The sequence below is a fragment of the Protomyctophum bolini genome (assembly GCF_963924005.1).
Source record: "Protomyctophum bolini genome assembly, chromosome: 21".
NCBI classification, from domain to species: Eukaryota; Metazoa; Chordata; class Actinopteri; order Myctophiformes; family Myctophidae; genus Protomyctophum; species Protomyctophum bolini.
Window position 1 is genome coordinate 7,009,790 of NC_137882.1, and position 27,175 is coordinate 7,036,964.

Below are 27,175 nucleotides of genomic sequence, written 5' to 3' on the forward strand. Positions count from 1 at the left end.
TGGAACCCACCAATGGATAGAGAGAGATAGAGCAGTCCTCTTTTAGTTGGTCCTCAGATGAGCCCTCCAGCGGGGCCTCCAGTCCTCTCCATCCTCCATACATCCCGACTGTGGCGACTGTGGCTCAGGAGGTAGAGCAGGTCCTTGGGCAAAATTGCTCCCGATGTGCAGGTTGGTACCAGCTTGCATGGCTTCCGCCGCAATCAGTGTATGAATGTGTGTGTGTGAATGTAATGCATATGTAAAGCGCCTTGGATAAAGGCGCTATATAAATGGCACCGTTTACCATTTAATCCCAGTGTCAATGGCACCGACCAGCCTCATTCTCCTCCTCCTGGAGGCCATCTTCTCTCACCCACCCTCGGTATCACTCCATACAGATGCATGTTGGTAACATGTTCATCCTGGTTGATGTTTAGCACTGCACGTAGCATTCTGGTGCAGCACAGTGGGGCCAGGGACGGTAGAGCAGGCTTCAGGGTCCAGCATTCACAGCTATATAGGAGAGCGGACATCATGAATGGTAAATGGTGCATTTATATAGCGCCTTTATCCAAGGCGCCTTAGGCCTTACATAGATAGTACATTACATTCACCCATTCACACATACATTCATACACAGATGGCGGCGGAAACCATGCAAGGCACCAACCTGTACATCAGGAGCCATTAGGGGTTCATAAATCATAAATAATAATAACTTGAATTTATATAGCACATTAAAAAAACAAGGACACTTTACATCAACAAAAACATGCTATTTTTTTCATGAATATACTATAGTAGAGTATTTTCTTTTACATTGTATGGTTTTATTACTGTAAATTGTTTGACATTGACTTATAATAATAATTATAGTTGAATCTACTTGTTCAGTTATTGTTATTTTAGTATTTAAAAAAAAAAACATTTGCACATAGCTTGTAGAAATGCCTATTCTCATACTTTAGTGTGACAGTCTTGTATGAAGAAGTATAGGGCATTAAGCCATTTTGGGGCGGGAACCCCTTTTGGTGTTTTAAACATTATGTTATACTTTAGCTATTGAAAAATAGCAGCTCTACAAGCTCATAGCGCGCTATAAACTTGTAGGTCTGCTATTTTTGAAAAAAAATAGTGAAAATTTGCCTCAAATCTTTGAATATATACATTCTTTCAGAGTTTCACTTCAAATCTTTGCTTCTGGGGGGTCCCTGGAACAACATATTTTCAATGGGGGTCGTGGCATATCATTTTTGGGGTCCTTGACATGAAATATTGAGAACCACTGATATAGAAACATGAGGTTTTTTGTTTTGTTTTTTAATTTCAGGCCTAAATGGGGGATACAGCAAACAAACACAATATTATTCACTTCACAGGCACAGCACACAAACAATGCTTTATATCCTGACTAGTTCTTTCATTTTACTTTTTGTAAATATAATTAGTGACATGACATTACACACAAACAAACAATTCACCTCTATTAACCATGAATGCTAAAGCAGCTAATGAACTGTATGTAGTAGCTAGGTAAGCTAACGCACCTGGTCTCTTGGGGAATGGACTGGGAAAGGACGATAATTAAACTTCTCCTCCTGCTGTCACCGTCATGTCTCTGGGCAGTTTCCACTCCCTGACAACACTGACAACTCTCCTCATCTTCCATGAGGTGGAAGTTGGTACGTTTTAACTTGTTTACTGTTCTACTAACAAACACAAACACTCGTCAGTTTAGAGCAGGCGTGTGTGTGTGTGGGGGGGGGGGGGGGGGGGGAGGGGGCGGGGAAACCAAAGCCCCTCCCTGCTTAGGGAGTGTCTGCCAATAACCTGCATCACAGAATAGAGTAAGCGTCTGCCTTATTATTACGTTTTTAACTCAAATCTATGCTTCTGGGCCGGGGGTCCCTGGAACAACATATTTTAAAATGGGGGTCGGTGGCCAATTACATATATTTTTTGGGGTTCCTTGACATGAAAATGTTTGAGAACCATTGACATAGAAACATAGGGTTTTTCAGAAAACTGTCATGATTTAGAAGACATTTTGTAGAATCATTCTCACGTCTAAATGGGTTAAGACATTTAGGACTGACGCTGCTGATTCTACAAGATGTCTTCTAAATCCTGACACTGGTGCTCAAACTATAGTTCATGTCAAGGACCCCCAAAAAATTATATGTAAAAATGATCCGCCGACCCCCATCTCAAAATATGTTTTTCCTGAACTGCAGGGACCCTCTTCACCCCAGAAGCAAAGATTTGAGTTAAAAACGTTCGCTGTGAAAGAATATAAAATTCAAATATTTGCGGCACATATATTCACAGATTTTTTTCAAAAATAGCTAAAGTTAAAGTTTAAATAAAGTTAAAATAATTGGTTAAAGTGGTTAAGAGCTATAAAGGTGACACAGATGCGTTCCAGGTCTCAATGGGTTAATGTAAATCGCTCTGGATTAAGAGCGTCTGCTAAATGCCTAAATTGTAAATATTAGAAACATTATGAGTGTCAAAGTGGAAAAGTCTGTGTGAGGGTTTTATAAATATTGAGCAAAGTATTAACAGGAGCTTATTGTGACAAAATTATAACCACATTGGATTTCTTTACATTTCCTGAAAAGTTCCGGTTTAGAACTACAAGATGTTCCGTTTAGTCGTCATACAGTTTGATCCGACAGTCCAGTTTAAAGTAAACAGTGATATTTATTCACATTGTCACGTTCAGTATGTTTTTAATTGTTTCATTTATTCACATTATCATGTATGGTTTTATTTATGGTTTTATTTATTCACATTATCATTTTTTTTGTATTTCACTCTTCAAGTAATCAACCTTCACATTACATTAACTAATTAAATGAATGAGGACGGTCACTCACATCTGTCTGTGATAACAGTAAACATGGCAACAGTAACAATACAGTACATCAACATATTAGAAGATTAAGACATTGAATACTGTATGTATCATTATGGAAAGAAAAAAAAGCTTTCACTGAAAGAGAAATGTAATAACTAATGTACAGTAATGTGACTAATCTAATGTAACGAATGTCAAGTATTGTATTTAATGCAATAACATACACACTGTAACTCATGTTAAGTAATGGAACTCATGTAATCCCTGAGCATTACATCACAACAAATAAGAGCACAGCACAAAGGAGATACTGTACAAAGCAAACAAAAACACAAAACCCTATACTGTAGGCCAGGGGTCTTCAATAGGGGGGTCTGGGACCACCAAGGGGTCCTCAGAGTAACTACAGTGGGCCCACCAAATATTTGTGTGATGGGGACATTAGTCGAGCTATATGCTCACAAGGCCTTGCGCTGCGAGGCATTGTTGGGCTTGTAGATCGGCTATGTTCGGCGGGTTGGTGTGTAGAGGGAAAAGGAGCAGACCATGGACAAATCTGACAGTCAAGCAGACTAACTGATTGAGGGTTTAAAATGTCTGAAAATATACATTGACATGAATCCAGTATACCGGCATTAATAGAAAAGATAATGTGTCAAACAAGTCTATGAAGCAATTTTATGAAATCTCTGAAAAAAACTCATCTGCAACACAATTTTATACAATATGGAGTAGGGGGTCCCTGCTTCATCTCTCTCGAAAAAAAAAGTAAGACCCCTGCTATAGGTTCTAGGTTCGATCCCAGGCACCGGCAACTCCGTGTATGAGCAGCATACTTAGGCTTGGCTAACTAAGTTGTGCAGGAAAGTAAAGTACTGTGTTGTGCAACTTGTGCTCCACCTCAGAGCTATCCATCTCCCTAGCGCAGTCTAGCACCCTGGTTCTCAACCTGTGGGCCGGTCGGCCAGAGACCTTCATAGCCATGAAGGTATTACAAATGGGTCCGCAAATAATTGGCAAAAAAAACACTAAGATTGCAATGACAATTTAACATTAATATTAAAAAGTGATGCCAATAAATAAGAACATAAAAGTATACTGCGTTAGTTCCATTGATCCAAGTCATTGGATCAACATTGATTGATTGATTATTAAAAGAAAAAGACTGATTCTAAAAACGCCTTCTAAAATCGTAACATTTTTATTTAAAAAAATGTATGTTGCTATAACAACCAGGATTAAAACCTGGTTCTCCCGCATGGAAAGCCAACATTTTCTCCGCTCGTGCTTGGATTCGAATGCATCGATCGAATGGAATGAGAATCCATTGGGATTTTCCTGCTAAACTCTCTTTGGCACAGTGGGTTATTGTTGGCCAGACTGCATGGTGAGCCGTGGGGTCATGGGTTCGATCCCAGCGCGGGGGTGCTGCATTGTTCGTTACATATAACAGCAACATCTAAAATGACACAGATGCTTTCCCGAAAAGGAAATAAACATGGTCTGAAAATGCATGGCGGCCCACCCATCTGACCTCAGTGACTGACCACTGCATTGAAAAGGCCACGGACACCCTCGACCTAGACAGACGCCACTCTGACCTGCTTACACACTCACTCGAGTAGTCTAGAATGTCCAGTTTTCCTCCCACTGAATTGAGCTGATATGTAATATCTATCTATCTATGAGATGTACAGAGGACATGTGGATATGCTGTAGAACCTAGAGATGATGCCAGTCCATTTGATCATGGACGTAGAACATGCACTGTAGACGGCGGTCAGTGTATTTTGTGTCGGGTCCATTTGATCATGGTCTCTGGAGAACGATACAGGAAGATCAGTTTGGCATACAGTTCTTCCTCCAGTTCCAATTCACCCGTTTCTCTAACCTGAGGAAGAAAAAAACAAAACAAATGAATTAAATACATAATTTGTGATATATAATTTCTCAACCAGTTGAGTTGGAGCACACTACTGTACTGGGCCGTGAGGATATTGCAAGTGGGTCCAGGTTTAGCGTCGTTTTGGCCGGGCTATTTGTGCTAATATTGCAGATGATAGAACGTTGGAGCACAACGGTTGATACAGTAGGTTCTTGGACAACAAACACCAATTTGAGTACATCATAGAGGTGTGTGTGTGTGTGTGTGTGTGTGTGTGTGTGTGTGTGTGTGTGTGTGTGTGTGTGTGTGAGTGCGTACGTGTGTGTGTGTGAGTGCGTACGTGTGTGTGTGTGCGTGCGTGTGCGTGCGTGCGTGCGTGCGTATTTTGTACCAGGAATATGTCAGTGCACAGTTTGAGGATGCGGTCGACGTTGGGAAGTTCTTCAAACATGATGGAGTGACTGATTCCGCTGAAGAATTCTCGGACAAACTTCCCAATGACCAAGACCACCGACGCATACAGACCCATGATACTAAAGGGAGAGACACGGAGACAATACAATAACAACATGATACAGACCCATGATACTAAAGGGAGAGACACGGAGACAATACAATAACAACATGATAGCCAACATGCACACAGACCCATGATACTAAAGGGAGTTTGAAAGCATGTCTCATTTGAAAACCACGCTCCTTGGGGTACAGATCCCCTCCAGGCCGGGTGGACACGAGGAAGCTGCAGGGGGGGGAAATAGAGTTTGTACGACAGACTGTGAAGACTTTGTAGTGGCCCCATATAGCAAAAAAATTAAAGAGGTTTAGTAGCTGTGCTCCAATTTAGCGATGATTAGATGTTGCGTTCATGATAAAAATCCTATGTTGCACTCATCTGACACTGGTCATCGAGGCCATTTGAAGTGTTAAAGGTGGTAGTTCACCCAAAAAAGTACTTATTTGCGATCAATTACACACCGGAGACAATCAATTGATTGGCTTAGGAATGCAAAAAAGAAAATGCATGCAAGGCTTCATGTGTGTAACAATTCAGATGGGACCTTGCTCCGAATTAGCAGTTGCAGACAATGGGTGGACAGATGCTGCATGTGTTCAGGATTTAATTGGGCCCCTCCTGAACACTTTGGAAGGCAATCGTAGCCGATCAGAATGGAATATTCAATCACATGGCAGGCCCAGGGGAGATGCACATCACAATAAAAACAGCACAACGTAATATGTAATGAAATCATCGTGATTACAACATGGCCCCAGAGAGAGAGTGTGCGTGAGCAAATTATGTGTGAGTTTTGAAGAAAACTGTCACAGAAATAGCAAAATTTCACCAATTTTCAGGTGAAAATGTGGCAATACGTGTGAGCTACTGTGACAGGACAGGGATGTCTAGATGTCTAGCTAAATGATAGTTTGGAACCAAATGTACCCTTTGTACACTCTCAGAGTACAATATAAATCCCTTTGTACACTCTCAGAGTACAATATAAATCCCTTTGTACACTCTCAGAGTACAATATAAATCCCTTTGTACACTCTCAGAGTACAATATAAATTGGGGGTCCCAGAGATAGAAATGCCATTAAATGGGGGTTTGGGAACCACTGGTATAGTTGATGCAACCACCATAAAGACAAGATCATTCTAAATATGTTATATAATTGTTTTTAGATTGTATTTATTTACCCGTATCCCGCCAGGAAGCCCAGACTCGGCGGTGAAACTTTATCGCTGAACACGAAGAGTTGAAGCCCCGCCTCTCGCCCGTCAATCACAGCGGTGTCACTCAGCTGGACGATGCTGTCCACCGGTTGGTCCACAATCCACCACTCCTGGATCTCTCCGGTGTGATTGGTTGATCGCTCCAACGCCAGGAGAATGTCATTATACCTGTCCTCTGATTGGATCGTTGAAAAAATATTATCGTGTTATAATATAAATATATATATATATAATAGCCTATATTATAGTGTATTATTATAGCGTAAATGACAAGTTGATGTGCTGTTGTGCTGTGTGTGTGTGTGTGTGTGTGTGTGTGTGTGTGTATACCTGTGTAAAGTTGATGTATGGGTTTGGCATTGGAGTCACTTGGAGCACGAAGATAGCATGGAAATACCTGTTCTATCACACTGGCCCACGCACACGCACACGCACACACACACACACACACACACACACACACACACACACACACACACACACACACACACACACACACACGCACACGCACACACACACACACACACACACACCACTGATTAATCTCCACACAAAATTATAATTGTATTCTATTGCGGTTATGTCTCTTTCTTATCTGTGATTTACACACTTTGTCTATGTATGTCTCTCTCTCTCTCGGGTCAGAATAGTTTTTCCTTAATTTCTTCCTCTCCATCGATCGATCTACCTACTTCTGCCCCCCCCCCCCACTCGCCCCTACCTCTCTCTCCCTCTCTCCCTCTCTCCCTCTCTCTCTCTCTCTCTCTCTCTCTTACACAGGGTCTCGTCTGGTTCCGTTCAGCAGACCAATCAGATCACGTCTCGTTTGGTCGTCCAGATAAGTCACATGTTTGTCGGACGCAACCTCCGCCTTCGCTCCGAGACTCAAATTCCTAACACACACACACACACACACACACACACACACACACACACACACACACACAGAGAGAGAACAATAATTCATAATGCAACTTTTGCCTCTCCTTGTCATGTTTTTTTCTTTACCTTCTGATTTCTCTACTTGCTCTCCATGCCTAACCTGACGCTGCCAGATGGGGGCGGTATTGGGTAACCATGTTCCCCAACACAGCAACCATCTGGGATCTCTCAGGGAGTTGAGCCAACACCGATCCGCTCCGCACCGAACCAATCAGCGTGAGCTAAGGGCGGGATATGTGCGAAACCGGATGTGAAGCTATATGGACACGTCAATATGATTGGTTGTGTTTGCACGCCCCCACACGGTGATAGACAGACGGTCCCATCCAATCATCTACCAAGTATCTTGAAAAAAAGGAACAGCCCCGTCATCGAATTTGCTTCCGAGATCCCAGATCCCAATAAGCTGTGAAACAAATTTGTGTAGCAAGCTTCTTGGATCTGGCAGCGTCAGGTTACTCCGTGCCTCCCTCCACACTGTCATTATGTTTTGCACCAAAAAAGATTCATCCACTTTAACCCTAAACCATAGACTGTAAAAAATATGGACAAATTATTTTGACTCGAGTGGGTGGGGGATCCCGTTCATAGACTGTAACGGTAGCCACGCCCCTCAGAACATGCGCGACTTTATGGTCATTTTTTTTATAAATGGGACCATAATTTTCCAAAAAGAATATTATGACATTAGAAATTAGACTTTAAACTAGTGACTGGAAGCAAAAAGTATTCATGACCATGTTTATTAAGGTAATACAGTCAGGTGAAGTTGGGCCAAAATACATGGACTTCTATGGGGCTATGGGTTTTTCTGGGTCCAGTGACAGCGCCACAACAGGCCATTATATGAACTTTCATTTCCTTAGTGGCTTCACAAAATATCCGTCTGACTGCCCCCCTGCCCTAAACCCTTCGATGCACCTCGCATGCATGCATGCACGCACGCACACACACACACACACACTGTATATATATTGTCAGATGTTACCTCTGGATTGTCCAGGACACGGTGACAGGGAAGTGTTCCTCCAGACTGAGCACCTGAGTGAGGTACGTCCTGCTGGGAGGACTGATGGTCCACAGAGAGTTACTGGACCCCTGCAGCTCTGCCACGGTCACGTCCTCGTTACTGTAGGCCTCCAGGAACTGTAACGCATGCTGTTCAGAAACACATCGTTACTGTACTGACTGTAGGCCTCCAGGAACTGTAACGCATGCTGTTCAGAAACACATCGTTACTGTACTGTAGGCCTCCAGGAACTGTAGCGCATGCTGTTTATAGAAACACATCGTTACTGTAGGCCTCCAGGAACTGTAGCGCATGCTGTTTAGAAACACATCGTTACTGTAGGCCTCCAGGAACTGTAGCGCATGCTGTTTAGAAACACATCGTTACTGTAGGCCTCCAGGAACTGTAGCGCATGCTGTTTAGAAACACATCGTTACTGTAGCGCATGCTGTTTAGAAACACATCGTTACTGTAGGCCTCCAGGAACTGTAGCGCATGCTGTTTAGAAACACATCGTTACTGTAGGCCTCCAGGAACTGTAGCGCATGCTGTTTAGAAACACATCGTTACTGTAGGCCTCCAGGAACTGTAGCGCATGCTGTTTAGAAACACATCGTTACTGTAGCGCATGCTGTTTAGAAACACATCGTTACTGTAGGCCTCCAGGAACTGTAGCGCATGCTGTTTAGAAACACATCGTTACTGTAGGCCTCCAGGAACTGTAGCGCATGCTGTTTAGAAACACATCGTTACTGTAGGCCTCCAGGAACTGTAACGCATGCTTTTTAGAAACACATCGTTACTGTAGGCCTCCAGGAACTGTAACGCATGCTGTTTAGAAACACATCGTTACTGTAGGCCTCCAGGAACTGTAGCGCATGCTGTTTAGAAACACATGGTTACTGTAGGCCTCCAGGAACTGTAGCGCATGCTGTTTAGAAACACATGGTTACTGTAGGCCTCCAGGAACTGTAGCGCATGCTGTTTAGAAACACATCGTTACTGTAGGCCTCCAGGAACTGTAACGCAGTCTGTTTATTTTTAAAATATATTTTTTATCCCACGATTTTGTAACCCATTTTTCACCCCTGTGTCAATCATCTAATGTGATCCTGGGCTCTACACACCCTCCACCAACCTAGTCCCCATATTTGGGAGACAAGGGGAGAGCAACGGACTTGAACTCATGCTTCCTTCATGCCCGAGTGTCCAAGTTGCTCCTTTACACCTGACAGGGGGGAGTTTCCCTGGTTGGACGTAGCGCGTGGAAGGAACACGTTATTCCAACCAGTTCCTTTCCCCTCCATCAGGCGCCCCGGCTGGCCAGGGGGAGGCAGTTTAGTGACCAGGATTACTGCATGTTTTTTGTGAGGGTATCTACCCTATAGGGGACACGGGGAGAACATGCAAACTCCACACAGAAAGGCCCTTTCGCCAACCCCGCCTTCGGGTATGGGCACTGATGACGTGGAGGAGGAAACACGCCGCCAGCACCCACAGCGTCCCGAGCTGGAATCGAACCCAGGACCTTCTAGCTGTGAGGCGACAGCACTACCAACTGTGCCACCGTGCCCCTAACGCAGTCTGTTTAGAAACACATCGTTACTGTAGGCCTCCAGGAACTGTAACGCAGTCCGTTTAGAAACACATGGTTACTGTAGGCCTCCAGGAACTGTAACGCAGTCTGTTTAGAAACACATGGTTACTGTAGGCCTCCAGGAACTGTAGCGCATGCTGTTTAGATACACATGGTTACTGTAGGCCTCCAGGAACTCTAACGCAGTCTGTTTAGATACACATCGTTACTGTAGGCCTCCAGGAACTGTAACGCAGTCCGTTTAGAAACACATGGTTACTGTAGGCCTCCAGGAACTGTAGCGCAGTCTGTTTAACTGTTTAAAAACACATCGTCACTGCTCTCTACTGTATAGGCCTCCAGAAACTGTAACCGTAAATACACAAGAAGGTGGCAGTAGTGGTACTTACTACTTACACATGAGCGTAGTGTATAATACAGTTGTGACAGTTGTACTTACGGGAGTGTAGCTGAATCGATCCATGAAAGAGCGATAGTCTTCCTCTGTGAGGTCCTTCAGTTGGTTCTGCTGAGCGCTCATTGTGAAGATAGGCTGAAATTCATACCATTATTATTATGATTATGACGATGATGATGATTATTAGTATTATAGGATGGCGGTCAGGGCTTGTAAGTATCAGTCATAAGTGCTGCAAATGTAATAATGCAAATGTGGTCGTCTACCGGTTCTGTTCAGAATGTGTCATCTCACGTCTTTCCACAAAATAATAGAAAAAGCTCAATTAGAAAGCATTCTTGAAAAGTTCAAATAGCCAATCTATGGCTGGTAGTCCAGCATGACAGTCTGTCGTTGGTCCAATCTATGGCTGGTAGTCCAGCATGACAGTCTGTCGTTGGTTCAATCTATGGCTGGTAGTCCAGCATGACAGTCTGTCGTTGGTCCAATCTATGGCTGGTAGTCCAGCATGACAGTCTGTCGTTGGTTCAATCTATGGCTGGTAGTCCAGCATGACAGTCTGTCGTTGGTTCAATCTATGGCTGGTAGTCCAGCATGACAGTCTGTCGTTGGTTCAATCTATGGCTGGTAGTCCAGCATGACAGTCTGTCGTTGGTTCAATCTATGGCTGGTAGTCCAGCATGACAGTCTGTCGTTGGTTCAATCTATGGCTGGTAGTCCAGCATGACAGTCTGTCGTTGGTTCAATCTATGGCTGGTAGTCCAGCATGACAGTCTGTCGTTGGTTCGATCTATGGCTGGTAGTCCAGCATGACAGTCTGTCGTTGGTTCAATCTATGGCTGGTAGTCCAGCATGACAGTCTGTCGTTGGTTCAATCTATGGCTGGTAGTCCAGCATGACAGTCTGTCGTTGGTTCAATCTATGGCTGGTAGTCCAGCATGACAGTCTGTCGTTGGTTCAATCTATGGCTGGTAGTCCAGCATGACAGTCTGTCGTTGGTTCAATCTATGGCTGGTAGTCCAGCATGACAGTCTGTCGTTGGTCCAATCTATGGCTGGTAGTCCAGCATGACAGTCTGTCGTTGGTTCAATCTATGGCTGGTAGTCCAGCATGACAGTCTGTCGTTGGTTCAATCTATGGCTGGTAGTCCAGCATGACAGTCTGTCGTTGGTTCAATCTATGGCTGGTAGTGATGAATGTTTTTATGTGATGTATTCCCATGCTTTTGTTCTTGCTTAATGTAAATCGCTCTGGATTAAGAGCGTCTGCTAAATGCCTAAATTGTAAATTGTAGTCCAGCATGACAGTCTGTCGTTGGTTCAATCTATGGCTGGTAGTCCAGCGTGACAGTCTGTCGTTGGTTCGAGTCCCGACCCTGACGGACCCCCATCTCTCTCCACGTTTCCTGTCTACCTTTATCTATCAATAAAGGTAAAAAGCACGAAAGCATTCTAAAAAAATAGCCAATCTAGACGCGTTTAGGGATAAGGGGTAAGGCCATGGGCGAAAATAGGGCCCCTAAAGGTCAGAGGTCAAGGAAGGGTCATACCTGGAAGCCTCCCATGGTGATGGTCAGCGAGACGTCGAGGGGTTTGTTGATGACTCCGGCCACCGATTTGACCAGAGACATGAAGAGCAGAGGAAACCACACGATGCAGATCAGCAGCAGAACGATGAGTCCTCCCATGCCATACTTCACCACCACCTTCTTCTTCTGCCCCCTGGGCTGAGGATACCTCTGATCCACACACATTACACACACTCATTAAACGCACTCACTCACTCACTCACTCACTAGGTGCTGCCAGACTTACTAAAGAGACGTTTTCGGCTGTCGGACAGCTACTTTTCCAGGTTTTTAGACAGCTGGTGGATGGAAATTAAGCTCCACCTCCGTGGAAGACTGCCGCGATGGCCAGATTCCCGGAAACGCTGTCTTCTTTTCCATCCACCAGCTGTCTAAAAACTCGGAAAAGAAGCTGCGGACAGCTTCTTCTGTCCGCGGCTGTCGGCCGTGTTGCGCTTAGGTGTGGAAACACACTCACACTCACACTCACACTCACACTCACACACACACACACACAGACCTACCCTCTCTGACTCCCTCCAGCACTTGAGAGTGAAGATGTGAGCGTAGATGTCTTCCACACAGATCCAAGAGGACAGAGACAGAGTGGTGTCTGTCCACACCCAGTCCATCACTGCTCGGAGCTCTGTGAGGAACGGCACCATGCGGAACCTACACATGCACGCACGCACGGACGCACGGACGCACACACACACACACACACACACACACACACACACACACACGCATGCACATTGCACAGATCATATATATATATATATATATATATATATATATATATATATATATATATATATATATATATATCTTTTTTTTTTTAACTGTAAGAAATGAAATGAAATGTGCGTGTACCCTTGGAACAGGAACAGGTTGAGGTAATTGTAACTCTTGGTGAGGAAGTTTCCCAGCACTCTGGTGGGATAACCACAGCGGATCTGGTACGCCGACAGACCAAAGTACACACACTTCACAAAATACCACAGCTGAGCCACCGCGTTATGGTTAAAACGCCTGCAGAGAGAGGGAGAGAGAGAGAGAGAGAGAGAGAGAGAGAGAGAGAGAGAGAGACAGAGAGAGAGAGAGAGAGCAGGCAAGTGAGAGAAAGTAGAAAATGGAAAAATGTATAATATTGTTCTGTTTAATTTACGAAACATTAACAAACTTTACTTGTAACTTCTGATCTGTAAAGAGCTAAATTAAATGTAAAGCAAAGCTGCATGTTATTGAGTATGAAGCAATACTTTGTATTTTGAACATATTGACGTCAAAACTTGACTATTTACAGTACGATCGATATTTTCTAAATATCGGACTTGGTAAAGGGGACACTTGGATTTAGAAAACCGGAATAGGTGAACTGAAGCCAAACAAAGGCTGAGAACTCTGCGACTAAAAACTAAAAAATTCTAAATGTCTACATGTTTGATCGTAGCGATAATACAGGCTCATTACATGGATACTGTGGATACAGCAGTGCCGATAGATTTTTCGAGAGAAAGAAAAAGCAACCGGGTCTATGAAAACAATCCCCCCCAAAAAGCGACTAGGACACACAAGCATTTTAACCCATTTAGGCCTGACGTCAATATATTTTTTAAAGAGTTTCAGTATCAGTATCAGTGGTTCTCAATATTTCATGCCCAGGATACCCAAAGATTATCTGCATTTGGCCGCGTCCCCCATGTGAAAATATGTTGTTCCAGAGACTCCCCCAGAAGCAAAGATTTGAGTTAAAAACGTTCGCTCTGAAAGAATATATTCAAAGATTTGCGACACATTTTCAGGATTAAAAAATAGCAGATCTACAGTCTACATCTCTCTGCTATTTTCAATAGCTAATGCATAAGCTTAAAACACCAGTAGAATGGGTTCCCGCCCAGAATGGGTTCGTTAAACCTATACGGAAGAATTGGCTAAGTTTGATTTGGTGTGTGTGTGTGTGTGTGTGTGTGTGTGTGTGTGTGTGTGTGTGTGTGTGTGTTACCTCTCCGTTACAGTAGGCAGAATGAAGAACAGCCAGAAGTGAATCCCAAACACCAGGATGATCTGAAAGATCAGCTTCCCCACCACCGTCTTCCTGAGATACAACGCCCTGTCAATCACCATGGTACCTGTCAGTCAATCACACACACATATACCTGTCAATCACCATGGTACCTGTCAGTCAATCACACACACATATACCTGTCAATCACCATGGTACCTGTCAGTCAATCACACACACATATACCTGTCAATCACCATGGTACCTGTCAGTCAATCACACACACATATACCTGTCAATCACCATGGTACCTGTCAGTCAATCACACACACATATACCTGTCAATCACCACAGTAGCTGTCAAACAATAAATCAATCAATCAATCAATCAAATATACACCTGTCAATCACATGCAGACAGACAGATAGACCGACAGACAGACAGACAGACAGACAGACAGACAGACAGACAGACAGACAGACAGACAGACAGACAGACAGACAGACAGACGGACAGACAGACAGACGGACAGACAGACAGACAGACGGACAGACAGACAGACAGTACCAAAGTGGATCAGCACCATGGCCAGGAAGGCTTCAGGAACCTGGTCCTCTGACAGAGAGGCACTTATGTCAGCGGCCGCTGAGTGTTTCTGTGGCAAGAACAGGAAGTGACATTATAATAACACAAGAATTTTAATCTGAATATTGTCACTGTCAACTCAACTCAATGTCATTATAACTAAGATACTCTCTAAAAAACAAACAAACAAAAAAATACATGTTTTAATGATAGATGTAGCCACTACGACCAAAAATGTCCCAAGAAAACAACCCAGTCGACTCCGCTGTGGGAGAACACTCAGAACAGCACAGCTGATGTTTATGTTTTGATTAGGTGTTCCATCATGCTCGTATAAAGCATGGCTAAATAGCTACTTCAACCAATCACATTGTTTCCTCGAAAAAACCTATATAATAGAGCAGTAGTTTTCAACCAGTGGTCCGGGGACCACCAGTGGTCCTTGAGTGGGTTCCAGGTGGTCCCCAGTTAAATGATGGAGAGTTGTTAACCAAATGGACACTTATTATATCTTTAACTCATAAGAGCGAAAATCTTACACTCTCAAGAGTTAAATAATTGTTCATTGTTAAAGGTCTGCGTCAGTTAATTTACAAGAAGTCTACACTATTAGAGAATGTACTGTAGAAGAGATGCTATTTTGATAATTATAAAATCTTATACAAGGACAACAACATGTTCAAAGTTTTGGGTCTGAGAGGCTAAATCTCATCAAATGGTGGTCCGTGGTTCGAAATGCCCCTAAAAAAAGTAATTGGTACATTGACGTTGAGCACAATAACAGCAGTGACAGTAGTGCAGTGTTCACCTCAAAGGCCCAGAACCCAAAGACTAACAGCAGACTAACAGTGACAGTAGTGCAGTGTTCACCTCAAAGGCCCAGAACCAGAAGACTAACAGCAGACTAACAGTGACAGTAGTGCAGTGTTCACCTCAAAGGCCCAGAACCAGAAGACTAACAGCAGACTAACAGTGACAGTAGTGCAGTGTTCACCTCAAAGGCCCAGAACCCAAAGACTAACAGCAGACTAACAGTGACAGTAGTGCAGTGTTCACCTCAAAGGCCCAGAACCCAAAGACTAACAGTGACAGTAGTGCAGTGTTCACCTCAAAGGCCCAGAACCCAAAGACTATAACAGCAGACTAACAGTGACAGTAGTGCAGTGTTCACCTCAAAGGCCCAGAACCAGAAGACTAACAGCAGACTAACAGTGACAGTAGTGCAGTGTTCACCTCAAAGGCCCAGAACCCAAAGACTAACAGTGACAGTAGTGCAGTGTTCACCTCAAAGGCCCAGAACCCAAAGCCTATAAGAGCAGACTAACAGTGACAGTAGTGCAGTGTTCACCTCAAAGGCCCAGAACCAGAAGACTAACAGCAGACTAACAGTGACAGTAGTGCAGTGTTCACCTCAAAGGCCCAGAACCCAAAGACTAACAGCAGACTAACAGTGACAGTGTTCACCTCAAAGGCCCAGAACCCAAAGACTATAACAGCAGACTAACAGTGACAGTAGTGCAGTGTTCACCTCAAAGGCCCAGAACCCAAAGACTAACAGCAGACTAACAGTGACAGTGTTCACCTCAAAGGCCCAGAACCCAAAGACTAACAGCAGACTAACAGTGACAGTAGTGCAGTGTTCACCTCAAAGGCCCAGAACCCAAAGACTAACAGCAGACTAACAGTGACAGTAGTGCAGTGTTCACCTCATAGACCCAGAACCCAAAGACTAACAGCAGACTAACGGTGACAGTAGTGCAGTGTTCACCTCAAAGGCCCAGAACCAGAAGACCAACAGCAGACTAACAGTGACAGTAGTGCAGTGTTCACCCCAAAGGCCCAGAACCCAAAGACTAACAGCAGACTAACAGTGACAGTAGTGCAGTGTTCACCTCAAAGGCCCAGAACCCAAAGACTAACAGTGACAGTAGTGCAGTGTTCACCTCAAAGGCCCAGAACCCAAAGACTAACAGCAGACTAACAGTGACAGTAGTGCAGTGTTCACCTCAAAGGCCCAGAACCCAAAGACTAACAGCAGACTAACAGTGACAGTAGTGCAGTGTTCACCTCAAAGGCCCAGAACCCAAAGACGATGACGATGAAGTTGACGATGTCCGAGAGGAACATGACCACGTAGACGTCGGTCACCGCCCGCGCCTGTGGACCAATCAGACCCCTGAAGAACGCCGACACCGGAATGTAGGCCAACACACACCTAGAGACACACACGCAGGCACACTATTGTTAAGTTATGGAGCTACAAACGTAGTGTTAATCTACAACTGTGTAGTTCCAGAGGGACACAGTGTTCATAATGTGGCTACATTTTACTGAGGGACTGCCATTGGATTTTTTTTGAATTGTCATATGAAAGCAGTATATAGCTTCAAATGGACATATTGGTTGTTCAGTTTGACCCACCAGTTCTGGAGATATGGCTTATAGAGTAAGTGTCTTGCAGAGAAACAGCGGGTTGAGAAAACAGGCTTGAAAGGTTCACTTCTGTGGACTCTAACATTACACTGAGCTACATGTTTAAGTGTTTATTTCATATTTACATGTCGATTTCAGCTCTGACACTTATTTCATGAACATGCTCTAGTATGTGAAGAGTCTGCCTGTGCTATTAACTCATTTTGGATTAAAAAAATAGTTTTTCTCCATTTTGAAAAGCTGGAGGTTGCGCGATGGCAGGCTCTCAATCAAATCTGGTCACAGATGTTAATGTATTCACGGTGTGTGTGTGTGTGTGTGTGTGTGTGTGTGTGTGTGTGTGTGTGTGTGTTACCTGCTGACAGTGTAGTTTTTGATGTTGATTAAGGTTTCTCTCAGCTTCTCCAGAAGTAAATCTGACTTACTGAGATTCCTATGAGAAGATACACTACCTACACACACACACACACACACACACACACACACACACACACACACACACACACACACACAAAACACTGTCAAGTTACTGTATATCTATCAATAAAGGCAAAAAAGCCCAACACTTATTATATCTCTTAGAAAGGAGGTGAGCTAGTTGTAGCCTACCTGAGGTAGCGTTTGCTATTTATAACAAAACTTCCCAAGGGGGAGGGAGACCTATGTGTGTATATTGGTGCGCTTCTGATGGGGTTTGATTGCATATGTTAATGTTTCTATCATTCATAAAGATTTCGATCCAATTATTGTGAGTGTCGTTGGTGGAATTAAAACCAACCAATTTATTAACATTTTAGTTATCGTGCTTGCACTGCTTGGTGTGAACTGCGTTTATATTTTGCAGGATATGTATGGGAAAAACCCAGCCTATAGGCCTAGATTAGTCACAAATACCGGTATGTTAATATGGAGTTCTTTTTTTTTTTAAATGTTTTTATCCCACGATTTTGTAACCCCATTTTTTTCACCCAGTGTCAATTGTCTAATGTAATCCTGGGCGCTACAATCCCTCTGCCAACCTGGGGAGAGCAACGACTGACCTCATGCTTCCTTCAAAGCATGAGGAGTCCAAGACGCTTCTTTTCACCTGACAGGAGGGAGTTTCCCTGGTTGGACGTAGCACGTAGAAGGAACACGTTATTCCATGAAACAGTTCCTTTCCCCTCCCATCAGGTGCCCTGCCCCGGCTGGCCAGGGGGAGGCAGTATAGAGAGTTAGAGACCAGGATTACTGCATGTTTTTGTGAGGGTAACTACCCTAGGGGACACGGGGAGAACATGTGAGGGTACCTACCCTAGGGGACACGGGGAGAACATGTGAGGGTACCTACCCTAGGGGACACGGAGGGAACATGTGAAGGTACCTACCCTAGAGGACACGGGGAGAACATGTGAGGGTACCTACCTACCCTAGGGGACACGGGGAGAACATGTGAAGGTACCTACCCTAGAGGACACGGGGAGAACATGTGAGGGTACCTACCTACCCTAGGGGACACGGGGAGAACATGTGAAGGTACCTACCCTAGAGGACACGGGGAGAACATGTGAGGGTACCTACCTACCCTAGGGGACACGGGGAGAACATGTGAAGGTACCTACCCTAGAGGACACGGGGAGAACATGTGAGGGTACCTACCCTAGGGGACACGGAGGGAACATGTGAAGGTACCTACCCTAGAGGACACGGGGAGAACATGTGAGGGTACCTACCTACCCTAGGGGACACGGAGAGAACATGTGAAGGTACCTACCCTAGGGGACACGGGGAGAACATGTGAGGGTACCTACCTACCCTAGGGGACACGGAGAGAACATGTGAAGGTACCTACCTACCCTAGGGGACACGGGGAGAACATGTGAGGGTACCTACCTACCCTAGGGGACACGGGGAGAACATGTGAGGGTACCTACCTACCCTAGGGGACACGGAGAGAACATGTGAAGGTACCTACCCTAGGGGACACGGAGAGAACATGTGAAGGTACCTACCCTAGTGGACACGGAGAGAACATGTGAGGGTACCTACCTACCCTAGGGGACACGGGGAGAACATGTGAGGGTACCTACCTACCCTAGGGGACACGGGGAGAACATGTGAGGGTACCTACCCTAGGGGACACGGAGGGAACATGTGAAGGTACCTACCCTAGAGGACACGGGGAGAACATGTGAGGGTACCTACCGTAGGGGACACGGAGAGAACATGTGAAGGTACCTACCCTAGAGGACACGGGGAGAACATGTGAGGGTACCTACCGTAGGGGACACGGAGAGAACATGTGAGGGTACCTACCCTAGGGGACACGGAGGGAACATGTGAAGGTACCTACCCTAGAGGACACGGGGAGAACATGTGAGGGTACCTACCTACCCTAGAGGACACGGGGAGAACATGTGAGGGTACCTACCCTAGGGGACACGGGGAGAACATGTGAGGGTACCTACCTACCCTAGAGGACACGGGGAGAACATGTGAGGGTACCTACCGTAGGGGACACGGGGAGAACATGCAAACTCCACACAGAAAGGCCAACCCCACCCAGGGTATGAGCACTGATGACGCAGAGGAGAGAACACGCCCCCAGCGCTCACAGCGGGAATCAAACTCAGGGTCGGTGGCCCCCGTTAATATGGAGTTCTGATTTGTTTATGAATGTCAGATAGGCTTTTACCAGCTGGTGAACGCAGGGTGGCGGAGCCGAGGCGTCCACGCCTGCTGGGATGTTGCTGTAAGGTTTTATGGGTGGTGGCGTCCTGATGCTGGGCAGAGGAGGGGTTCCCACCATGGTGAGGAGGGGTGTCGGGCTCCATGGCAACATTCCTGTCCCATAGCCCGTGGCTCTGTAACAAAAACCACAGCCTCAGTCTCACTGGTCAAAAATGTCTCTGGCGTGCGTATTTGCGAGGGCCATATGTGGGCCCCCACAAGTATTATAGCAGAATTTGAGAAAATATTTTTACATTTAGGCTGAATTCATTAAAGATGCATGTTGCACCGCAAATAACAGATCACAGGGCGTGTGGGGGTGCGTGTGTGCGTCTGTACCTTCAGTATAGCTCTATGGTAGAACAGGGCCAGCAGTTGGATGAGGTCGTAGTAGACATATCCGTCTTTCTTCTCCACTCCCAGGATGTTGGGCGGGTGGAAGGGCTTGGAGCGGTCCACCTCCACGTTCTGGTTGAACGGGAAGAACCCAAACTGGAAGAAATACTTCACCACGATGGAAGCCTGGACAGACGGACGTTAGTGAACATTAGTCAGGACCAATAATATGAAGGTAGGTTGAAAAGTGGTCCTTTCATTTACAAGAAGTCTAGAGCCTGTAGAATAATTGTAATATTTTATCAACATTTGCCTCTCAATACAGCATGGAATTGTGTACAAAATCTCATCAACAAAATTGTTTAAGTCTCGCGTCTGAGAAATTGATATGAAAAGGGTTGAAAACCACTGGTTTATTATTACATCTTGTGACAATAGCAGATCTACAGTGCACGGTCGCAATGCATCACACCAGAACATGTACTGTGTTCTTGTGTGTATGCATGCGTGCATGTGTGGTATGTGTACTTGTGTGTGTGTGTGTGTGTGTGTGTGTGTGTGCCGTGCACGTGTGGTACCTCGGTATAAATGATAGCAGTCATCCAGAAGGTCTTGGTGGGCCGTGGGACAGACAACATGGCCCACAGGAACACACACACCGGCAGCACCATCGTAATGCAACTGGATGACACCATGTGGTTCAATATGATCACCAGATAACACAATGACTCTGATCTGGAGAGGAGAGGAGAGGAGAGGAGAGGAGAGGAGAGGAGAGGAGAGGAGAGGAGAGGAGAGGAGAGGAGACAGAAGAGAAGAGAAGAGAAGAGAAGAGAAGAGAAGAGAAGAGAAGAGAAGAGAAGAGAAGAGAAGAGAAGAGAAGAGAATTACTGAGCAACAAAAACTACGTCAAACAATGACCTTGTCAACCGAGGAGCAAGTGAGCAGCATTACATACCTAGCAACAAGTACGTTGTGGAGGGCATAGCAGAGTTGTAGCAGCTGTGGCTGGTTGCCATAGAAACCATCTGACTCCTCCAGTTCCACGTCATAGTACATCCTGTTTGATGACATCACAGATGACATCACAGTCAAGTCCAAGTACGATGATGATGATGACACAATGTACAGACGTTCTACTTCTAGATTGATGATAGGTTGAATTAGGTTCTTGGTTTACTTATCTGATCCTAGATGACTATTTCTTGATGTTGATGACCTTATGTTCTTGCTTACTGAGAGTCGCTCTGGATTGAGAGTGTCTGCTAAATTCCTAAATTGTAAAGTGTGTGTGTGTGTGTGTGTGTGTGTGTGTGTGTGTGTGTGTGTGTGTGTACTGTGCATGTTCGCACCTGCTCTTCAGTAGTTCGCTGGCGGTTAGCTCCTGGGTGGGCCGGGGCGAGCAGCAAGTGGAGGCGGCGGGCTCAGACAGGAAGTCGATGGCGGCGGCGTCCCCGCCGTGGTCTTGCAGATCTAGCCCCAGAGCCAGGCTGTAGGACGGGGGGAGGAGCAGGGGGGACGAGAGGAGAGAGGAGGGGGTCACGCACGACGGGCTCCACATGCCGCCGTCCGCCGCTGCTGCTGGGTCCTGCTGCTGCGTGTGTGAGTGATGCGTGTGTGAGCGATGCGTGTGTGAGTGATGTGTGTCTGAGTGATGCGTGTCTGAGTAATGTGTGTGTGAGTGATGCGATGATTCAGGGCCAGGGTGGGAGGAGGAGGTGGGAGGAGGAGGAAGAGGTTGCTGGTTCAACTCCTCCCTAGTGCTGTCCGAAGTCCCCTGGCGGGAGAACGTAGCCGTGCACTGACTGCAGAGAGACAGAGAGAGACAGACAGACAGACAGAAATTGGACAAAAACGCAGAAAAATGGACGGCTTAATTGGACACTTTTTGGGGAAAAGATATACGTTAATGACGTTTAAACACTTTCCTGGGGTCTTTATGTGTGTAATATGTGGTTTTACATTAGATTTTAGCAGTGTCTCTGATGTCATGGACACTGAGCTCACTTACTTCCTGGACTACATGTTGTCTCAGTAAGACAGCCCTCCCAATATCCACAAGGAGGAGCAGTGAACCAAAGCATTATGGGAATTGTAGTCCAGGAAGGAAGTGAGCCCAGGGTCCATGACACCATGGACACTGAGGAAATCTAAAATATCTAAAACCACATAAAGACCCCAGGAACGTGTTCTAAAACTTCTAGACGTCATTAACATCCTTCCAAAAAGACCTTTCCCCAGCGGGGTCTAATTATTGCTGTCATGATGCATTGTTTTTTTTAATATATCTTTTATCCCACAATTTTGTAACCCATTTTTCACCCCTGTGTCATTCATCTAATGTGATCCTGGGCTCTACACACCCTGTCATCATCATGATGCATTGTGATTGTAGATCTGTTATGTATGGCAAGCCACACCCTTCCTGTTTTTCCTGTTCATTGTATTGTATTGTATTAAAGTCAGGTGAACTTTTTTTCCCCGTATATTAAAGTCCCTATGGACAGTTTTCCTATGTTCATTAAAGTCCCTATGGACAGTTTTCCTATGTTTATTAAAGTCCCTATGGACAGTTTTCCTATGTTTATTAAAGTCCCTATGGACAGTTTTCCTATGTTTATTAAAGTCCCTATGGACAGTTTTCCTATGTTTATTAAAGTCCCTATGGACAGTTTTCCTATGTTTATTAAAGTCCCTATGGACAGTTTTCCTATGTTTATTAAAGTCCCTATGGACAGTTTTCCTATGTTTATTAAAGTCCCTATGGACAGTTTTCCTATGTTTATTAAAGTCCCTGTGGACAGTTTTCCTATGTTTATTAAAGTCCCTATGGACAGTTTTCCTATGTTTATTAAAGTCCCTGTGGACAGTTTTCCTATGTTTATTAAAGTCCCTATGGACAGTTTTCCTATGTTTATTAAAGTCCCTGTGGACAGTTTTCCTATGTTTATTAAAGTCCCTATGGACAGTTTTCCTATGTTTATTAAAGTCCCACTGAACCATGATTTCTCCTAAACTGACGGACGGTCTCACCTCTCTGGTCTACTCGGTTGTCCCTCCGTTGAGGAGGACAAATCCACTCCGTCCATCCTGAAGAGTCTGCGGCGTGGCCTCTGACTGGTCTTAGACACTGGGGATTCTGGGAAATCTGCATGGGACGTGTCTTCACCCGAGACATCTGCGGTGTCTGAAAGGACGTCCAATTGGACGTCTGGAACTTCTATTGTCTCAGATTGAAGATCTATTGCCTGTGATTGAATGTCTATTGTCTCCGATTGAGCTTCTATTGTCTCTGATTGAGCTTCTATTGTCTCTGACTGAATATCTATTGTCTGAGATTGAACATCTACTGCTGACCCAGGATCGGTCGATGCAGTTCTAATGTCAGTCAATGCAGTTTCACAGGTCTGCGGGGAACCTGTCTCTGTGATATCGTCTCTCTCTTTTACAAACGTGGTATGTCCCTCGGTGGCGTAATGTATCCGTCCCTCTGCCTCGTGGGTAGTGTAGTCCCTCTGCCCCTCGACTTCATGGGTAGTGTAGTCTGTTTGGCCCTCTGCCTCATGGGTAAAGCAGTCCATCTGTCCATCTGCCTCATGGGTAGTGTAGTACATACCGGTATGTCCATCTGTCTCTTGGGAAGTGTAGTCCATCTGTCCATCTGCCTCATGGGTAGGGTAGTCAATTTGTCCCTCTGCCTCATAGGTAGGGTAGTCCCTCCGCCCCTCTGCTTCATGGGTAGTGTAGTCTTTTTGGCCCTCTTCCTCACGGGTAGTGTAGTCTGTTTGGCCCTCTTCCTCATGGGTAGGGTAGTCTGTTTGGCCCACTTCCTCATGGGTAGTGTAGTCTGTTTGGCCCACTTCCTCATGGGTAGTGTAGTCTGTTTGGCCCTCTTCCTCATGGGTAGTGTAGTCTGTTTGGCCCTCTTCCTCATGGGTAGTGTAGTCCATCTTCCAATCAGCCTCATGGGTAGTGTAGTCCATCTGCCCCTCTGCCTCAAGAGTAGTGTAGTCCAAGCCTGCCTCCCTGGATGACTTCAACATATGAAGTCGGTAGTAACCATGGATACTCTCTCTTGATGGTATGTTGCCCTGGTAAAAATGAGCAATATATTAACAACAACAACAATGGTATAGATTATAAAAAAGTTGTTTACAATATTCACTGTTCCACTCCATCTCCATGGATGCATTAGCATTTATGATGAGTTTTCTCAACTGGAAAGGTAAGTGGAGTTCGTCGTAGAGCGGGATTCCTACGCCCTACGATAAAATGCACAGTAAACCACGGCCTCTTGTACTGTAGCTTATTGATTTAGTACCTGTCTGTATTGTTCTATTAACCCATTCAGAACGGGAACCCCTTTTGGTGTTAGCATCATGTCATGCTTTAGCTATTGAAAAATAGCAGATCTACAAGCTCATAGCGCGCCACCGAGTGGCGCGCTACGAGCTTGTAGGTCTGCTATTTTTTTTTAAATCGAAGAACGACTGACATTTTTTAGAATCTGATCTCAGGTCAGAATGGGTTCATCAGACCAGTGTGTGTCCCAGTGGAAACCTCGTATGAATCTGATCTCAGGTCAGAATTTGCACAGGGCCAGAATTACTACTCAAGTGCCCCCGCTCGGAGGAGGCTCGAAGACCGTGCGTGACCGTGTGACCGTGTGTTGCGACGGTGCGTGTGTGCGTGCATGCGTGCGTGTGTGTGTGTGTGTGTGTGTGTGTTTGTGTAGATGTTAATGCGTACCTGTCTGTACTGTTGTGTCAACATAGTGCGTTCGATCCGCAGCACGGTAGAGATGTGCGTGTGCTCCAGACACAGAGAGTTCACCCAGGACGTCACAGACTCCAGAACGGCCGACGACAACACCACCCAGAACCTAAACACGCTGGAGACGCGACTCAGCACTGTGTCTATACGCGCACACAGACACGCACACACAGACACATGCACACACGCACACACACAATTAAAGAAAAATGATAAGAAAAAAGAAAAGAAAACAGTGGTTGTGTGCGTGCATTAGGGCTTTCACTTCTAGTGATTTTTACTAGTTGACTAGTTTTGTTTTTTAATAATAGTTTAAAAACTGTGTACATTGGTGATCTTGAGGCCTAAAAAAAATAAGTCGTTATTTTTTAATAAGTCGTTAAAGTCGTTGAGTAGTCGACTAGTTGCTTAAAGCCCTAGCGTGCATGCGTGTGTACTGACCAATTGGAAGGCAACAGGGATAAATATTCTGAAGGAACTTAAAACCTCTCCAAAACAAACAGTTGTAAGCTTGTAGATCTGCTATTTTCAGAGCACAATAACACCTGCACGCAAGCAAACAGAAAGTTTAGTTCTACTGGATCTCTTCTCCGCTACAATTTCCCTACAATTTCAGTCTAGTTTTTATTTGACGGAATTCTCTGAATATTATTTTTTTGTCATCATAGCTTATAGTTTTAATTGAGTTTTCCTCAGTGAAAAAAGGTGTAGTCGACGAACGTTTTCCGTCATAGCATTAGTGGACGAAACCAAGGCTGTGGTGAACACACTCACCTGGACCATCGTCTCTCTCATCCTAAACCAAGGCTGTGGTGAACACAATCACCTGGACCATCGTCTCTCTCATCCTAAACCAAGGCTGTGGTGAACACACTCACCTGGACCATCGTCTCTCTCATCCTAAACCAAGGCTGTGGTGAACACACTCACCTGGACCATCGTCTCTCTCATCCTAAACCAAGGCTGTGGTGAACACACTCACCTGGACCATCGTCTCTCTCATCCTAAACCAAGGCTGTGGTGAACACACTCACCTGGACCATCGTCTCTCTCATCCTAAACCAAGGCTGTGGTGAACACAATCACCTGGACCATCGTCTCTCTCATCCTAAACCAAGGCTGTGGTGAACACAATCACCTGGACCATCGTCTCTCTCATCCTAAACCAAGGCTGTGGTGAACACAATCACCTGGACCATCGTCTCTCTCATCCTAAACCAAGGCTGTGGTGAACACAATCACCTGGACCATCGTCTCTCTCATCCTAAACCAAGGCTGTGGTGAACACACTCACCTGGACCATCGTCTCTCTCATCCAAACCAAGGCTGTGGTGAACACACTCACCTGGACCATCGTCTCTCTCATCCTAAACCAAGGCTGTGGTGAACACACTCACCTGGACCATCGTCTCTCTCATCCAAACCAAGGCTGTGGTGAACACACTCACCTGGACCATCGTCTCTCTCATCCTCCTCCCGTCTCTCCTCTTCCTCCTCCTCCTCCTCTCTCTCCTCCTGCTCCTCTTCAATGACTCCAGTGTCTAGGAGACAAATAGAGCCATTAAACACACTGCAAAATATCGGTTTACGTCGTCAGTACACTGTCAAAGGTAATGTAAGTGATATATGGGTTTTGTTTAGGTGTGTGTGTGAAAAGGTTTAAGCTCTAAAAAGCTCTATATTCAGATAGTAATCGTTGCTATGTTGTTTGTTCAGTAACAGTGATTAATCTAATCTAATCCAATCCAATTCAATTCACTGAGCAAGAAATCTTGCGACGGTGGCAGTCTCCTTACCTCCTCGCATGTCTCCTTTGCTGCTCACGCCCTCTTTCCTCGTCTCCTTTCTCCTTGTCTTGCGTCTCAGGTTCCGAGCTCTCAGAGCCGTTTTGGAGTCTGTTATCCAGGCATGATACACAAACTGATAGACAGACAGACAGATGGACAGACAGACACACAGACAGATGGACAGACAGACACACAGACAGATGGACAGACAGAAAAACAGACAGGCAATCAATTAAAATATTTATTTCGATGCAGTTACTATATCGTTACACCCCTAGCCAGTTCCCATTCAGGACATGAACCCCTTTTGGACATGAACCCATTTTTAGAATAAAAAAATAAAATGATGATGATGATGATGATGATCAATTATTTTCTTGTTGTTTGGGTCCAGTTGCCATGGAAACAGGCCAGTGTCGTGGCGGTGAGTTGGTGAGCTCACCTGGAAGGCCGACTTCTCTGGAGGCTCCGCCCGCTTCACTTCCTCCTCTTCCTCGTTCTCCTCTTCGTCGCTGTCCGTCTCGAACATGAAGTAGTTCCCACTGCGTACCACTGATGAGCACGCACGCA

At 45.2% G+C, this 27,175-nt stretch overlaps 1 protein-coding gene across 5 annotated transcripts in view; it reads right to left on the bottom strand.

Annotated features, from left to right (window-relative positions):
• Window positions 1–2,717: 2,717 nt before the first annotated feature.
• Window positions 2,718–27,175, bottom strand: part of LOC308336760 (piezo-type mechanosensitive ion channel component 2-like) — a 67,739-nt gene continuing 43,281 nt past the window's right edge. The window contains exons 34-58 of one of the 5 annotated variants that reach the window (XM_080794298.1): window positions 27,048–27,157; window positions 26,615–26,738; window positions 26,267–26,359; window positions 24,795–24,961; window positions 23,079–24,136; window positions 21,398–21,850; window positions 21,004–21,105; window positions 20,624–20,780; window positions 20,049–20,231; window positions 19,675–19,843; window positions 17,356–17,452; window positions 16,635–16,782; window positions 14,550–14,637; window positions 13,982–14,108; window positions 12,850–13,008; window positions 12,501–12,648; window positions 11,959–12,147; window positions 10,452–10,544; window positions 8,978–9,013; window positions 8,395–8,528; window positions 7,241–7,357; window positions 6,795–6,874; window positions 6,429–6,639; window positions 5,119–5,260; window positions 2,718–4,733 (exon numbers count right to left, since the gene is read on the bottom strand). In XM_080794298.1, coding sequence (XP_080650424.1) covers window positions 4,623–4,733; window positions 5,119–5,260; window positions 6,429–6,639; window positions 6,795–6,874; window positions 7,241–7,357; window positions 8,395–8,528; window positions 8,978–9,013; window positions 10,452–10,544; window positions 11,959–12,147; window positions 12,501–12,648; window positions 12,850–13,008; window positions 13,982–14,108; window positions 14,550–14,637; window positions 16,635–16,782; window positions 17,356–17,452; window positions 19,675–19,843; window positions 20,049–20,231; window positions 20,624–20,780; window positions 21,004–21,105; window positions 21,398–21,850; window positions 23,079–24,136; window positions 24,795–24,961; window positions 26,267–26,359; window positions 26,615–26,738; window positions 27,048–27,157 — 4,496 coding nt within the window. In that variant the 3' untranslated portion in view covers window positions 2,718–4,622. Of the gene's footprint in view, window positions 4,734–5,118; window positions 5,261–6,428; window positions 6,640–6,794; window positions 6,875–7,240; window positions 7,358–8,394; window positions 8,565–8,977; window positions 9,014–9,060; window positions 9,097–10,263; window positions 10,300–10,451; window positions 10,545–11,958; window positions 12,148–12,500; window positions 12,649–12,849; window positions 13,009–13,981; window positions 14,109–14,549; window positions 14,638–16,634; window positions 16,783–17,355; window positions 17,453–19,674; window positions 19,844–20,048; window positions 20,232–20,623; window positions 20,781–21,003; window positions 21,106–21,397; window positions 21,851–23,078; window positions 24,137–24,794; window positions 24,962–26,266; window positions 26,360–26,614; window positions 26,739–27,047; window positions 27,158–27,175 lie in introns of those variants that run through there. The other 4 variants (XM_080794296.1, XM_080794297.1, XM_080794295.1 and 1 more) reach the window with 4 other exon arrangements.